This window comes from Nicotiana sylvestris, chromosome 9 (assembly GCF_000393655.2).
Source record: "Nicotiana sylvestris chromosome 9, ASM39365v2, whole genome shotgun sequence".
NCBI classification, from domain to species: domain Eukaryota; kingdom Viridiplantae; phylum Streptophyta; class Magnoliopsida; order Solanales; family Solanaceae; genus Nicotiana; species Nicotiana sylvestris.
This window is the reverse complement of record NC_091065.1, coordinates 76578978-76591792: the sequence shown is the minus strand read 5'-3', so window position 1 is coordinate 76591792 and position 12815 is coordinate 76578978. Positions and strand designations below refer to the sequence as shown.

The following is a 12815-nucleotide window of genomic DNA, read 5'->3' as shown; positions in this document are numbered from 1 at the left end:
TTTTCATACGTAGACTGTTATGTTAAACCTCATGTAATGTACAATAGTTTGCAGTTTTGTTTGGATACTGAAGATAGCTTGCATGCCTAGTAGATATCAATGTAGGGTGATTAAATGTTAGTTTGTATATGCAGGCTGGTAGATAAAAGTATTCCCAATGCAGTAGGTTGTATCTTAGACTTAGTTTAATTGTGTAGTATATTCTGTAATGTAGGCCAAGCATGAAAACTATCCACTACTAGTTAAGTTCTTTCCCTTCTGATAAATTGTCTCATATAACTGGTAAACCATACTTTAGAACAAAGAACACAAAGCTTGCAATCTCAACCTCATGAAGGTCGAGCCCAGGTCGAAACAGACCAAGCAGGCCCGCATCGAACAAACAGTGGCCCAGGTCTGGCCCATCCCGCATGAGCTGGATTTGGACCCGTAATGTTCAATCAGCTGTCCGTGTGCGTAGTCACGTTTTCTTATTCTATAAAAGCATTTTGAATCCTGCTGTAAATAACCTGCAAGCATGTAATTAACTAGGACTATCTCTGTTTTCAATTAGTAGAGACAAACGCGACAAGAAACGTAGTTGCTATAGGATATCCTTTTTTAAAAAATAGAACGAGATGAGCCTCGCCGAATAAAAACACAAATTGCGGGGCCCTCAGTAAATACTTGTTTAAAATTACTTAGAATTCAGGAGGGTCGTTTAGCGAATTTCACGGCCTCCGCAAAATAATAACGCGATAGTCTCTTTAGGCGCGTGTTTAATAATTTACTTTCTTAAGCTTGGGTGTGCATTTCATGCGACCCAAATCCAAATCTCAAAACATCAAATAAAATGCGTTCCGGATTGTGGGTGCATTTCATGTGACGCAGTCCAAAGACGTGTTTTAAGCGATGTTCACATTCTTGTAAAAACAATAATAATAAAGCGGTTAAAAGTTAAAATTTGCACATAAGTTCATATTCGTATAAAATCAGATAAATAAGCCGAATATAATAGTTGAGCGACCGTGCTAGAACCACGGAACTCGGGAATGCCTAACACCTTCTCCCGGGTTAACAGAATTCCTTATCCGAATTTCTGGTACGCAGACTGTAATATGGAGTCATTCTTTTCCTCGATTCGGGATTAAAATTGGTGACTTGGGACACCCTAAATCTCCCAAGTGGCGACTTTGAAGTAAATAAGCAAATTCCGTTTCGATTGTCCTTTAATTGGAAAAAACTCCCTTGTACCCTCTCGGGTATGTAAAAAGGAGGTGTGACACACATTGTCTCGTAAAATGCACAATATTTTTCGCTCAGAAATCCATTTGGGCTCCACAATATATCGTAATTTAAAAGGGTTACGACTTTCATGTTTTACATTTTTCCAAATTTCCACAGCAGCGCCACGTAGCGCGCCGCGGCTGTGTAAATTGTTGCTGCACTCACATTGCATGCTCTCTGAAGTTTCCCACAAGCACACCGCGTGGCACGTCACCCCATGTGACGCGCCTATGAAAATATTATAGAGCCAGAGTTCTATTTCGCGCATGAAAAGGTGGTTCATTTGGACCCGACCCTACTTGATATAAATACATGTAAAATGCTATTTTGAGGACTTTTAACACATCTTAGACCTAGGGAAACTATTTTGAAAGGGAGAAGACGTTGGAGCATTCTATGGAGGAGAAAATCATCGAGTTCTTCATTCTTTCATAGTTTCTTTGTAATTTGCTTATGCAAAATACTTGGAAAATTGTTGTTACAAACATGAGTGGCTAAACACTCTAGTTTCTAGGGTTGTGGTTGAATTAACGTTTATTAATTACATCTCTGTTAATTCGGATTATCATCTAGTGGTTGTTTCTTTAATTCTCGTTTTAACTTGTGAATTGTTGTAGCTACCAATTCACCCTACTATCTATGCTATTCATGGGAAAGCCGTATTTAGATTAGAATATAATCAAAGAGAGCTTGTTCTGAATCTGTGGCTCGGGGAAAGATTTCGTGGTCAAGATAGGAATATACCTAACAGTCTTACTTAGTTGAATACCGTATCATATTCGTTCATGATAGATTCAAGACCATAGGAATATAGGGTTGATATATTATGGATAGACGGATAGTATTGTGGGAACATGCTATTTATATAAACAATTCAGTCAACTAGTAATCATAAATAATTTAGATTAACGAGTGTGATTATTGAACTTTATAAGATTGTTAAACCAACCACAACCCTAGAATCTTCATCTCCTCTGGATTAAAATCTCACCATACCCATTTGCATTCCTGTTGATTTAGTTATTACTTGTTTAATTTTTGCAATAGTAGATTAATAGAAAAACATCACTCTTGATTATCTTGGACAATTAATTGATTTAGTTTGCTTAGTTAACGATCAATCTAAGTATCTGTGGATTCGACAACCGACGATCAATCTAAGTATCTGCCACGACCCAATTCTCTTATAGGCCGTAATGGTGCCCAGTGCGGCCGCTGGGCAAGCCAATAGTGAACTAACCACGTGACTTACCTTTTTAATAAATTCCCAAGTAATTAAATTTTTCCTTAGTTAAAAGATTTAAGGAAACAATAGGTTGATATAAATAAAACAAAAGCAGCTGAGTGCAATCATAACCAAAGTAATAATCCAAAACCACAAGTCTGCTAATATGTGTGTCAAGACCTGGTGTCACAAGTATAATAGATTATAAAATACTCTAGCTACTGTCTGAAATAAAAATAGACAGAAAAGAATGTAAAGGAGAGACTCTAGGTGGTGCGGAATGGCTCAGGAAGCATCTCACCACTAGGTCTCCTGGTAACGGGAATGCGCGCCGATGTGATTGCCAGATGCACCTGCCTCAGATCGTGCACGGTCAGTGCAGAAGTGTAGCGTGAGTACGTAAACAATATGTACCCTGTAAGTATCAAGTCTAACTTCAAAAAAGTGGTGACAAGGGGTCGACATCGACACTTACTATGGGCTAATTATAATAATAATACAGAAATTCTAAATAAGTATAGGTCATGTAAATGATAATAATAATAATAATAATAATAATAATAATAATAATAACTCAATAACAAGCAAAGGTGAATAATTTTTCCATATTTAGTAATTTCTAAGTCAGTTCCTATCATTAATAATCAAAAGCTCACATGCCATAAAATAATATCAAGTATAATTAGGCTCCAAGTATTATTAAGCACGATTTATGCCGAGGTCGTACGACCTGATCTAGAATAATGTCTACACTGCCGAGGGACGTGCAACACGATCTATAGATGTATCTATTCTGCTGCCGATGCGCTCGGCCCGCTCCAAGAGAAATGAGAGTTGTCACACCCCTTTTTACCCCAAAAAGATAAGTAGTATGTGTTATGGATTGTGGGTTAAAGAGTTTTTCCAATTGAAGTGACAAATTTGAATATGGATTATTTTATTTACATAGTCGCCACTTGGAATTGATTTTTCGGTGTTCCAAGTCACCATTTAATTGAATCCCTAGTCAAAGGAAGGTTTGACTCTACTTTTTATCAGTCCGCGAAGACAAAGTTTGGGTAAGAAATTCTGTTGACCGGAGAGAAGGTTCAAGGCATTCCCCGAGTCCCGTGGTTCTAGCACCGTTGCTTTATTGACCTAAAACTTGGCTTAAAATAATTTTGGATAAACTGTGATTTATATGATTTTCCTGTTTTACCTATCCGCTTTTATCTCTTGATTACATTTCCATAACCACGCTACGCAAGCGAATGCGTGATTGAATAACAAAATTAACTTATCATAATTGCGCTTCGCCAGCAAATGCGAAATCATGACAATTAATTATTTATAGTACTTTTGAGAAATTACTACATTTGAGAAAATTGGCTCTTGAAGATTAAAATTCAACTATCGTGCTACGCAAGCGAATCCGCGATTTTAGCAGAGCATTAACTAAATTAAAAATTAACTAAAACTAATGGGTACGGTATGAGATAATTGAATTAATTTATTGAATGTTAAACATCATGTTACGCAAGCGATTCCGTGAGTTAAAGCGCGCCTAATAATTGCCTAGCGTTTAAATTAATTAATTAAGAAAGTGATTAAATTATTTTAATTATTTAAATAAAATAACTTATTTGAATTTATTATTTAGAGAAATACGACACATGAATTTGGACAAACTTTATTTTTTTTTTGAGGAAATGAGCCACCAGAGGAATCACCAACAGTTGAATAAAGAAAATGGGCCAACAGCTTATTGAAAGAAAATATGGGCCACTAGCTTATTTATTGGCATTAGGCCAATATGCATTTTTATTAAACCGGCCCAATATATTATGATTCAAGACCAACCCCCATGTATACTGACGATCTAACGTGGCCCCTTTTTTATTAAATCTAATTTCATTTGTGCACACTATTCCCTTGGCCCAATTCACTCAACAAGAGTAATCAATGGCCTCTTAATTTTCTTTAACTAAATTTGCTCAGTCCATATGTCAAAATTAAATCCAAGATATTTACCTTGATAAAATTCATTCAAGTACTAACAAACACTCTAAATTAATAACATGCTAGTCATGGAAGATTCATAAAAAGAAAACTCATTTTTTCTTCACTTGACAATTATAAAGTGGATTGATAGAAATTACTAAATGCTCACTTTTGCTTAAACTGGCACAATGGAAAGAAATAGGCGAAGGGATTATCTTCTTTAATAAAATAGCTTGATAATTCAAATGGGACTTTATCAGTGTGAAAGGGATATAATGATAGCAAAGACTCAAATATCCTACCAGTATATTGGAACTCCAAAATTTAAAAGAAAAAAAATATTCACATCCAATCCGTAGTGGTAAGTCTATGGTAGTGTATCTTTCCAAGAACTAAATAATACTACAAGGTGGTGTTCAGCTAACATGTAAGGAGCAATTTCAAACTAACAGTTATACATTCACATAGTTATGTCATGCATACTACGTTAAAACACTTAAACAAATGGCCAAAATGAATTCAGCTCTATTTCAACAGTCAAAACAGGTTCAAATCATGGTTTATTGCTATGAAAATCTTCATTACAAAGGTTCAAAAGTTACATGAAGAGCATAAATATGATACAACAGTGAAAAGCGAGCAGAAACAACAGCAGAACAACAAGGTAGTTGTAGTAAAAGGGACGTTTGAATTGCTCAAAAATCTTAGAGTAGAAGCCCAGAACAAGTTTAAAAGACTTTATCTTTTGGAAAGAGTTTTCACTCTAAGAAACCTTCACGAACCTCACAATTTCAGCTTACAATTATATATTTTTAGCTGCTGATATTTCTCTAAACTTTTGTCTATTCAAACAACTCTCAAGGTGTGTATTTTAGTGTGAAGAATGACCTCTTTAAGTAGGAAAAATAAGTCCTTTTGGACAGATTTTGGTTCACCAAAAATCTGTCCAAAAGGACTAACTTTTGCATGCGAAAACAGTCCACTTTTCACCAAATGCTGACACAAAGCAGAGCAATTGTATTTTTTAGCATGCCTAAACAGTAAAAGCAAGCTAACATGTACTTGTTTTATTATTAACACATTCTAACTTTCAGTTTTAAACAAAATAGTACCACCCTATTTGATTCAAACTAAACCAAGTAAACAAAGAAACTAATCATTCACCAATTGAACTGCTAAAGCAAACACACTTAGATTGCAACTAGAATGAGGATTCAAATGAACTAGATCAAATTGGTTCAACCTACGCAAGTTAAGATAAAGCGACTAATACTACAATCTATTATATGAAGCAGAAGTTAAACAAAAATTATTGAATCGTCGACAAAACGACTTGCTAGATGAATACTGATTCGATAACACTAAAGATTAGCTTGGTTAATAACAATCTGATAAAAAAACTAAGCTATATAGTGATAACCAATTAAATAAACCTAAACCCTAAATAACAAACAATAAACCAAAACAGAAAAAATTAAAAAAAAATCAGAAATTAACCTACTACTTATTAAAAGATCAGAAATTAATTAAAGGGATGACGCTTATACCAATCGAACGTGCATGAACTATTCGAGCCATGAGAAAACGCCGGAGATGTGAAGTTGTAGCTGCCCGACCTTGAAACACTCATTTCACTCCGGCAAATTCTAAAACAAAGGGATTCCAACATTATACCGAAAGGAAAAGAGGATTCTCGGGTCAAAAGAAATGAAGATGGAGAAGCAGTGGTGGCAGGCGGCGGGCAGTGGGGTAGTCGATGGTGGCTGGCCAAAGTTCGCCAGTTTTTGGAGGGGTTTGGAAGGTTTTGGGGCGGGGAATGGAGAAGAGGAGGGTAAGAGAAGGCCGATGGTATAAACTTTTCGGAGTTTGGGGTGGTGAGCGGCGGCTAGGGTTTCGGTTAAGCTTCGATTTACGGAGATTGAGAAGGGTTATGGGGATTTGGGGTTCGGATTCATGGAGAGGAGGTTGAGCGGAAGAAGTGGTGAAATTTTGCGGTGGATTGGAGGTTGGCCGCTGCCGGTGGTGAATTTTGGCGGGCGGCGACGGGCAGAGCTGGTAGAGAGGGGAAAGGGAGTAGAGAGGAAAATGAAAGGGGGGGAAAGGAGAAGAGAAATAAGGGGAAAATGAGGGCAAAATTTGGGGGTTTAAGGCTTTATATACCTGCGGTGGGGATGTAATACTAGCCGTCGGATTAGATGAGATTGAATGCATGAGATTGAATCTTAGCAAACTAATCAAAACGACGTCATTTTGAAGTCTTCCAGGCCAAAGCATATGGACGGGGTCCTGGGGTTATGGGCCACCAATTTTGGTCCAATGTTTGGGCCAATTTAGGCTTAAAAAGGACAATACTCATTCCCTAACTCCTTAACACACTATTTAATTATCTAATTCTAAAATCTACGAAAATATACATAATAAACCTAAACAAATATAATGTAGGAGAAGTAGAAAGAGCAAAAAATAGATATTTACAGCTGCCCCTCTTTGCTCGAGAACATGAAGAGTTTTCATGCAAAGAAAGTGAATGCCATAGCTAATTTTTGCTCATGTATCACTCCAATGAAAGCATTTCTATAAAAGATGACTGAACCTTACTTTCGAGGTTGCCTACATATCCCTGGCTATAAAGGAATCAAGTTAGTGTAGTTCTGAAAATTTTGGTAGTTGGGACTACCAGACACTGGAGTTAAGACTGTTGTTGTTGTTGATGTTGTTGTTACTCTTACTGTTATTGTTATTCGCTTCTTACATCAAAATAAAAAGAGGATAGAACTACATATGTCTGCAAACTAAGAGTACAAAATTCCTATCGATATGTGTCTTCAGGAGCCAAATCTTGATTCTTGACCTGCTCGTTTGTGTTGACCTTAGATTGGATCTTGATTCTCTTTGAAGAAAAGATTATGACTCAATCTCGATTGCTTGCTTTCTGGATCAGAATTTGAGAAGATGAATCTTGAGAAGATGGGTTGCTGACACGTTATCAAAGTTAACTCCAAACTATCCTATGATCGTCCTTCTGATGATAACTGAAACTGCAAGTTTCGATAGTCATAACCTGTGCTCTGTGGCGAGGCCTGCAAAGCCATCAAAGACGAACAAAACGAACAAAAATTGTCTGCCCCAGTTTGGACTAGGAAAATTTTGTGAGTTATCAGCGAAAGCTATAAACTATCTAATTTATTGAAAGGCAAACAGAAATAGTAGAATAAACTAGCTAAAAGAGATAGAATTTGGCAACGAATGATTGTGTAACCAGGGATCGGTACCCTGTAATACTGAAAGGAAATGGAATCAGGCATTAGCACCATGTATTATTGATAAATTGTTGAATCCCTCTAGGTGAAAAAGGTTCTACTTGAGTTAAACTATATTAAACAACCTGAGCGAAGATTACTTCTACCCGGAACTATGAGTTGGAACCCCCTAGGCAAAACGGTTCTACCTGAGTTAAGATACATAAAACACCCTGAGCGAAGAGTACTTCTACTCGGAACTATGAGTTGGATTCCTCTAGACGAAAAGGGTCTACCTAAGTTAAGCTACGTAAAACAACCTGAACGAAGAGTACTTCTACCCGACAATATGAGCTGGATCCCCCTAGGCGAAAAGATTCTTCCTGAGTTAAGCTACATAAAATACCCTGAGTGAAGAGTAATTCTACCCAGAACTATGAGCTAGATCCCCCTAGGCGAAAGGATTCTACCTAAGTTAAGCTACGTAAAACACCCTGAGCGGAGAGTACTTCTACCCGAAACTATGAGCTGGATCCCCCTAGGCAAAAGGATTCTACCTAAGTTAAGCTACGTAAAACACCTTTAGCGAAGATTACTTCTCCCGGAACTATGAGTTGGATCCCCATATGCGAAATGGTTCTACCTGAGTTAAGCCGTGTAAAATACCCTGAGCGAAGATTACTTCTACCCGGAACTATGAGCTGGATCCCCCTAGGCGAAATGGTTCTACCTGAGTTACGCTACGTAAAACACCCTGAGCGAAGAGTACTTCTACCCGGAAATATGAGCTGGATCCCCCTAGGCGAAAGGATTCAACATGAGTTAAGTTGTGTAAAACACCCTGCGCAAAGAGTACTTCTACCCAGAAATATGAGCTGGATCCCCCTAGGCGAAAGGATTCTACCTGAGTTAATCTGCGTAAAATACCCGGAGCAAAGAGTACTTCTACCCGGAATATGAGTTGGATCCCCCTAGGTGAAAGGATTCTACCTGAGTTAAGCTGCGTAAAACACCCTGAGCGAAAAGTACTTCTACCCGAAAATATGAGCTGGATCCCCCTAGGTGAAATGGCTCTACCTGAGTTAATCTACAAAAATTGAGGTGTGAACAATAGTGATACATGCTGAAAATAAAAGAAAATGGAGATTTTAATGAGCTTACGTTTGGTGACATTCGTTCTTTTAGAATAGACATTCTACATTGCTTTGTTCCTATTTCAAACAAAGAAAAATTGGTGAGTTTTTAAAGTGGTGGTTGGTTTGTGGCCTTGATGCGTTGATGCCTTGAGTAGTTTGATTCACGGCCACTGCTGTCGAAGAACCAATTCTTTCAGCGTAGTACCGAGATGCTTTGCTACTTTGTATCATTTTTTGGAGACCTTGGCTTTCCAATGTTGCCCCCAACCATTTCATACCCAGATGTCCATGGCACCACTACCCTGGTCTTTAAGGCAAGGCAATTTTTCTTTAAAATCAAACTCAATTGTCTTGTACCCAGTATCAGTTTGTGTCCGTAGTGCTTATCAACTTTTCTCATGAAGCAGGTCTTGCTTAGGTGACCTTTTTAGTTTCTTTGAGACACTTTGTTCCCCTTATCAAATGAGATCACAGATGAATTCGTGCCTTCGTCAATGCCATATATGCACCAAATTGTGCTCGACATTACGGGAAAATTGTAGCCAGTTTTGCAGCCCTTTCTTTGCTTCGATTTTGATGCAGGATTAGACCGAAAGGGACTCAAAGAAAAATTATGGGTAAAAACAGAATAATAATTGGAAGCGAAAAAGAACTGTGCTTTAAACAAAAGGTGTCTCTTTTGTGGAAAGGAATAGAGAGACTTATCTAGAGGTATGTGCCGACTTTAATGAATCATGACATGCATTTTAGACTGGACGCCTGATCCGTCTAAGCTGTCTAATTCTCAAAATCCGCCGCAAATATTCATCTTGAAATTGTCTTGGTTGTGCTCATGCCGGAGAATCGAAGACCCTCATTCGGCTAGTAGCGCCCTTTGCAGGTTTTCGCTAACTAACCTCTCTCATTTCTCTAATAAATGTCACCTTATTGTGCCCATCTGGGTTTTCACCAATAAGACTCTCTCATTTCTCTGCTCACTGTCACCTTATAGTGCCCGTACGGGTTTTCACTGATAAGACTCTCTCATTTTTTTTTGACTAAGATACTGCATGAGGGAGGTTGCCCAATGTCCTTGGCATGAAGACTTCAAACATTCTCAAAAAACATCGATCAGAAGTTCTTGAAAGGTAAAAAGGCAAAATGAACCTTGAATTGAATTACAACTTTTGGAATCGTTTTTACAGAAAAATTGTAAAATAAAACAAACTTCTGCCCCAGTTTTGGAGTATTGGGAAGATGGAATTTTTGTTCTGATGGAACCAAACCTAGGGTAAGGCTGCCTACATATCCTTTTGAAATCAGGTCGGATGTAGTTCAATGACTCAAAAAATCTGTTGTTTGACTATTTTTCTTTTTTTTTTCTTTTTTTTAACAAGTACACAGGTTCCAAAAGGTGCAAAACAAAGAAGACAAATACGCCTCAAAAGAGTTAACAAAATAGTGACACCTATTTGGAATAGCGAGCAAATGATAGCCTTCGTCATCTCGATCTGAGAAAATAAATGTGTGAAAGTTCTACAGTGGCCATATATCAAATATAATATCTTTTGACTGCATCTGCATTAATAGTCATGTCTGGTACTCGTCCTTCTTCATCTACCAAGTGCAAGGCCCCTTTTGGTAACATTTTCTTCATGATGTAGGATTCTTACCAGTTTGGGGCGAACTTTCCTTTAGCTTTTGCTTGGTGTGGAAGAATGAGTTTTAGAACGAGTTGGCCTACCTCGAAGTGCCTTGGACGCACTTTCTTGTTGTAAGCGCGTGCCATTCTTTGCTGGTATAATTGGACAAACCACACTGCTTCTAGCCGTTTTTCATTAATCAACATTAGCTGTTCTAATCGGGTCTTGACCCACTCATTGTCTTCAATCTTCGATTCCACAATGATTCGGAGAGAGGGAATTTCGACTTCTGCTGGTATTACAGTTTCAGTTCCATATACAAGCAGATAAGGAGTTGCACCAACAGATGTGCGAACAGTCGTGCAGTATCCCAAAAGAGCAAAAGGCAACTTTTTATGCCATTTCCTGGAACCTTGGATCATCTTCCTAAGAATCTTCTTAATGTTCTTATTCGCCGCTTCAACAACTCCATTGGCTTTTGGCCGGTAAGGGGTAGAATGGTGATGCACAATTTTAAATTGTTCGCATACCTCCTTCATCAAATGACTATTTAGATTGGCTGCATTGTCAGTGATAATGGTCATTGGGATACCAAAATGACAGATGATGTTGGAATGAACAAAGTCTACCACTACTTTCTTGGTGACTGCTTTGAAAGTGACGGCTTCTACCCACTTGGTAAAGTAATCAATTGCAACCAAAATAAATCTATGCCCATTTGAAGCCTTTTGCTCGATTGGCTCGATAACATCCATTCCCCAAGCAACGAAAGGCCAAGGAGAGGACATGGGATGCAACTTCAAAGGAGACGAGTGAATTAGATCACCATAGCATTGGTGACACTTGCGAACAAAACTGAAGCAATCTCGCTCCATAGTAAGCCAATAATACCCTGCCCGCAGAATCTTCTTCACTAAAACATATCCATTCATGTAAGGTCCACATACCCCCGAATGCACTTCACTCATGATCCGCTCCACTTCCGTGGCATCTATGCATCTCAACAAGTTTGAATCTGGGGTCCTCTTGTATAAAATTTCCTCATTCAGGAAGAAACCACCGGCAAGCCGCCTTATAGTTCTTTTTTTATCCGCTTTGGCATGCTCTGGATATTCTCTTATTTTCAGAAATCATTTTATGTCATGATACCATGGTTCACCATCTAGTTCTGTCTTAATTGTATTGTAGTAACCGTGTTGATTCCGAACTTAGATTTCTAGTGGAACAATATGAGTGTTGCCTAGATAAGGGATCGAGGCTAAAGTAGCCAAGACATCGGCTAGCTCGTTGTGAAACTTGGGAATGTACCTGAACTTGATGGATTTGAATCTTTTGCTCAATTCTTGCACACATTGTCTGTACGGAATAAGCTTGATGTCTAGAGTCTCCCATTCGCCTTGGGCTTGCCAGATAAGCAAGTCGGAATCTCCCATAACCAATAGTTCATGCACATCCAGATCGATGGCCATTTTCAAACCCATGATACAAGCTTCGTATTCTATCGTATTATTGGTACAGAAGAATCGAAGTCGGGTCGTTGCAGGGTAATGATGTCCAATAGGTGAGATGAGGATTGCCCTAATCCCAACTCCTTTGATATTGACAGCCCCATCAAAATATATTTTCCATACAAGGTTATCGTCTAGAACTACTTCATCTATTGAGTTGACCTCTTCGTTTGGGAAGTATGTGCTAAGTGGCATGTACTCATCATCCACTAGATTCTCTACCAAATGATCTATCAAAGCCTGTGCTTTCATCGTGGTGCAAGTGACATAGACGATATCGAACTCTGTGAGTAGGATTTGCCATTTTGCGAGTCTGCCAGTAGGCATTGGCTTTTGGAAAATGTACTTCAAAGGATCCATTCTGGATATGAGGTAAGTAGTGTAGGCTAAAAGATAATGTCTTAGCTTCTGAGTGACCCAAGTCAAGGCACATCATGTCCTTTCCTAAAAGGGTGTAATTAACCTCATAATTGGTGAACTTCTTGCTTAAATAATAGATTGCATGTTCCTTTTTGCCTGTTGCATTATGTTGCCCCAGAACGCATCTAAAGGAATTATCCATCATCGATAGATATAAAAATAAAGTCCTACCAGTTTCATGTGGGACCAGTACGGGGGGTTTTGACAGATAATCTTTGATCCTGTCAAAAGCTTTTTGGCAATTGCCTATCCACTTGATAGCGGCATCCTTTTTCAGCAACTTAAATATGGGCTCGCACGTGGTTGTGAGCTAAGCAATGAACCTACTGATGTATTTCAACCTCCCAAGAAAACTCATGACTTCCTTTTTGTTCTTCGGGGGTGGCAGATCTCGAATGGACTTTATATTAGATGGATCC

The 12815-nt window shown here is 38.3% G+C and overlaps 1 protein-coding gene across 1 annotated transcript; it reads right to left on the bottom strand.

The window, feature by feature from the left end:
• Positions 1-7479: 7479 nt before the first annotated feature.
• Positions 7480-12336, bottom strand: LOC104221278 (uncharacterized). Its single transcript, XM_070157433.1, has 3 exons — positions 11777-12336; positions 10570-11584; positions 7480-7551 (listed from the first exon to the last, which is right to left on the bottom strand). The coding sequence occupies exons 1-3, from the start codon at positions 12334-12336 to the stop codon at positions 7480-7482; spliced, it is 1647 nt and encodes a 548-aa protein (XP_070013534.1).
• Positions 12337-12815: the final 479 nt, after the last annotated feature.